Genomic DNA, 2,996 nt, shown 5'->3' on the forward strand with positions numbered 1-2,996 from the left:
TGATTCACAGGATTGTAAAAACATGGGAATAGGAAAAACATAGGATTGAAATGTCATGCTCATCTCAATCCTATAGGAGTTTAGGTTGTTTGATTGCATCATAGGAAAAACGAAGGATTCTTTCAAAGAGGTTTGACTGGATGCTAGAAATCCTATAGGAAGTAGTACAAAAAATTCCTTAGAAAAAAATCTTATAGGATTCAATCCTATGAATCAAACAACCAATATAGGAAAAAATCCTAAGGATTCTAATCCTCCAAAATTCCTATGCAAATCCTTTGAATCAAAGGAACCCCTAGTTGTTAAGCGCGCGCGCAGGCTTACATAGCGCCTACTGAAGATCGGATCTGAACCATGGAGCTTTAAGGTAGACAAAGTGGCTCGGCTACACACAACCCTTCAGAATTTCTACTCTAAATAATAGCCACGCAACAGTTGGTAAAAGAAAAGTGGTATAATTGGAGGCAAGAAAACAACAGAAGAATCTGAAGTAATAGTCAGAGCTCAGTAATTACTGCATCCGTATTATTCTACAACAGACACCCCTAGCAGCAGAAGAAGCTAGCTCGCCAGTTTGAAGGCAAACACACTGCTTAACAAAAGGCCTAGAAATATGGCAGCATAAAAATAAGCACTGCTCACAGCCATCCCAAGGCCACCGGAGTTACAACATTTAACACACGGATCACCATACGAAATTCCGCCCTGGCCACAAACATATCTCACGGAGGCATAAGACCCCAAATTTCTGTAGTCTTACCTTCAGATTTATATAGTACCCTTATTCAGGGTCACTGGCTTCACCATTACCTACAAACCTTGAAACGACCACCAAAATTAAACCTCTCTGATCTACTTCTACATCAAATTTTTACGAGCATTAATCCAACAGAAAAAATTAGCCAGACAATACGATTGACAGCGCCCTACCAGATTCAGAGGTACATCTCATCAAGGAAAAGAAGTGAATGTTCAACTTCGTTAAGCAGGGCACTGCACCCAGTTCCAAAACTTGGTGATCTATTATCCATCTGGACCTGAAAACTAGAGCTTGGAACAGAAACTCTTGCCTCTTTTCCAGGGCAATGGCACCATCGCAAGGCCTGGAGATGAATCAGTGCAGTCGTGCGAGAAGATAGCACATGCACAGCTCCAGACGTTGCAACAGAACCTGTATGTGGGCATATGGCCATGTACAGGGAAAATAACAGACATCAGCAATGTGATGAATTACAAATACAAATAAAAATACAAATGGTAAGTTATAGTGGGAAGCACAGATGTGCCAATGCATCAGGTTGCAGTATAACTGAAACAAGTACGTATGCATCAACGCTGTCAGAAAAATTTACTGAACTACAGGACACTAACAAGGTACAGAAACAAACTCTGTTTGTTCATCAGCTGCTTCTTTTTGTTGAATCGGGACATGCATTCACTGGAGTATTGTTGCAGGGTTACAATCATGCTCTTGTGAAAACAGGAGGACACAACTCTGATGCCTATTATAACAAGAAAATGACCATGCCCATGACAATAACGTGCAAGCAGAACTCTTCCATCTCCAAAAAAATTTGCTGAGCTTCTGACTGAAGCTCCTCTCTATTTTGTACTCTGTTGCTTCCAATATATAGCCGTACCTTACCGACGGACGACCATTTTCTCTGAAAATAATGTGCAAATCTCTCATGGTGTAGCAATCCATTCATGATAAAGTAACAAGTATGTGCTTGTAAAAAACTACAGGGGTAATAATCGAGATAAATCCTAACAAGTCGTCAGGGTTGATAAATCAGAGGTAATTCCTACAGTAAGCTACAAAACTGAGCTGTTATGCAGGGCATATTTGTTTAATCAATGATGAAAAGCTGCATTCTTTCTTTCTTTCTGAATCAACAAATTGCATCCGTTGGATCAATGATGTTGTGACAAGGCACAAACAAGCACAATCGATCACTTGGGACGGAGCATACACCTAGCTAGATCCCTCATAATACTACATAAGAGTAACTGGCCTGACTGCCAACAGCATCAGACATCTGAGTTTGGTTTCAGACAGTCAGAAACCGTCCATCATTTTCCTTTCGAGTTGCTGGAACGTGTCGGCGTCGACGACGACCTCTGATTTTAGATGAGCAACGATGGCTCTGAAAGCCTCACCACGTGCCTGGTCGATCCGCCTCCGCGCCTGGGCCTCGGCGCCGACGCAGTCGTAGTCGACCTCCACGAATCCTTTGGAGGCGTACTCGCGGCGGACCCTGGCCTGGAACCCGGCGAACCTATCCAGATGCTCGTAGCACTCGCGCGCGTGCCGGTAGAGGAGCACCGTGCGCTCGTCCTTCTCCTCCTCCGGCGATGGCAGAAGCGACGGGTTGTCGCGCTTCAGGTCTCGGTACACGGCGGGAGGGACGTACGGCGACCAGTCGACGATCCGGTCGACCTCCTCCCGCGGCAGCCGCCACATCTTCTTCGCCGCCGGAATCTCCTCCTCTCCTCGGGAACAGCCGACCATCCTCTTGGCCTTCGGGGAACACTCCTCGCCGGAAAAAGATCCCGCCTTTCGTTTGCCAGGGCAGACACACTCGACGCCGGCCATCGGCTGATCTGATTTCTGCTCAACTCGCCGGGAGATGTTGAGATCTGGATTGGGGGCTGCCCGCGTTCGATTTTCGATTTTGGGGAGGTGGGTTTGCTCCTCCTTATATTGGTTTGAGCCTCGTCCACGCGTCGGGCTCGGGCTATCTGAGTCACACTCGGATCCACGCGCTTTGTGCAAAACCGTGATTAATTATAAGGAACTTTTTCTAATTTTTATATCTATACCTAATAAGTATCTATATATACCTTTTTATATACCTATATACCTATAATAAAGCCAACTTTTTCATCCGTTCACCGCTGAAAGAATTTTTTTTCTATCCAAGATTATACTAAAAGGCGACTACTCTGCGCCGGCGCACCGGCGCAATCAATTTGGCCGGACACCGCGCGGCCGT

General features: G+C 45.3%; 1 protein-coding gene across 1 annotated transcript; it reads right to left on the minus strand.

Moving 5' to 3' along the window:
* Nucleotides 1-1,392: 1,392 nt before the first annotated feature.
* LOC147977780 (uncharacterized) lies at nucleotides 1,393-2,704 on the minus strand. The gene has a single exon (XM_087516443.1). The coding sequence runs from the start codon at nucleotides 2,594-2,596 to the stop codon at nucleotides 2,060-2,062; it is 537 nt and encodes a 178-aa protein (XP_087372569.1). The 5' UTR covers nucleotides 2,597-2,704; the 3' UTR covers nucleotides 1,393-2,059.
* Nucleotides 2,705-2,996: the final 292 nt, after the last annotated feature.

This window comes from Triticum urartu, chromosome 3A, assembly GCF_056163025.1.
Source record: "Triticum urartu cultivar PI428250 chromosome 3A, HENAU_Tu73, whole genome shotgun sequence".
Lineage (NCBI taxonomy): Eukaryota > Viridiplantae > Streptophyta > Magnoliopsida > Poales > Poaceae > Triticum > Triticum urartu.

Excerpts from the sequence above, each read along its gene's own strand:
- LOC147977780 (XM_087516443.1), bottom strand. The coding sequence starts at position 2,596 with ATGGCCGGCGTCGAGTGTGTCTGCCCTGGCAAACGAAAGGCGGGATCT.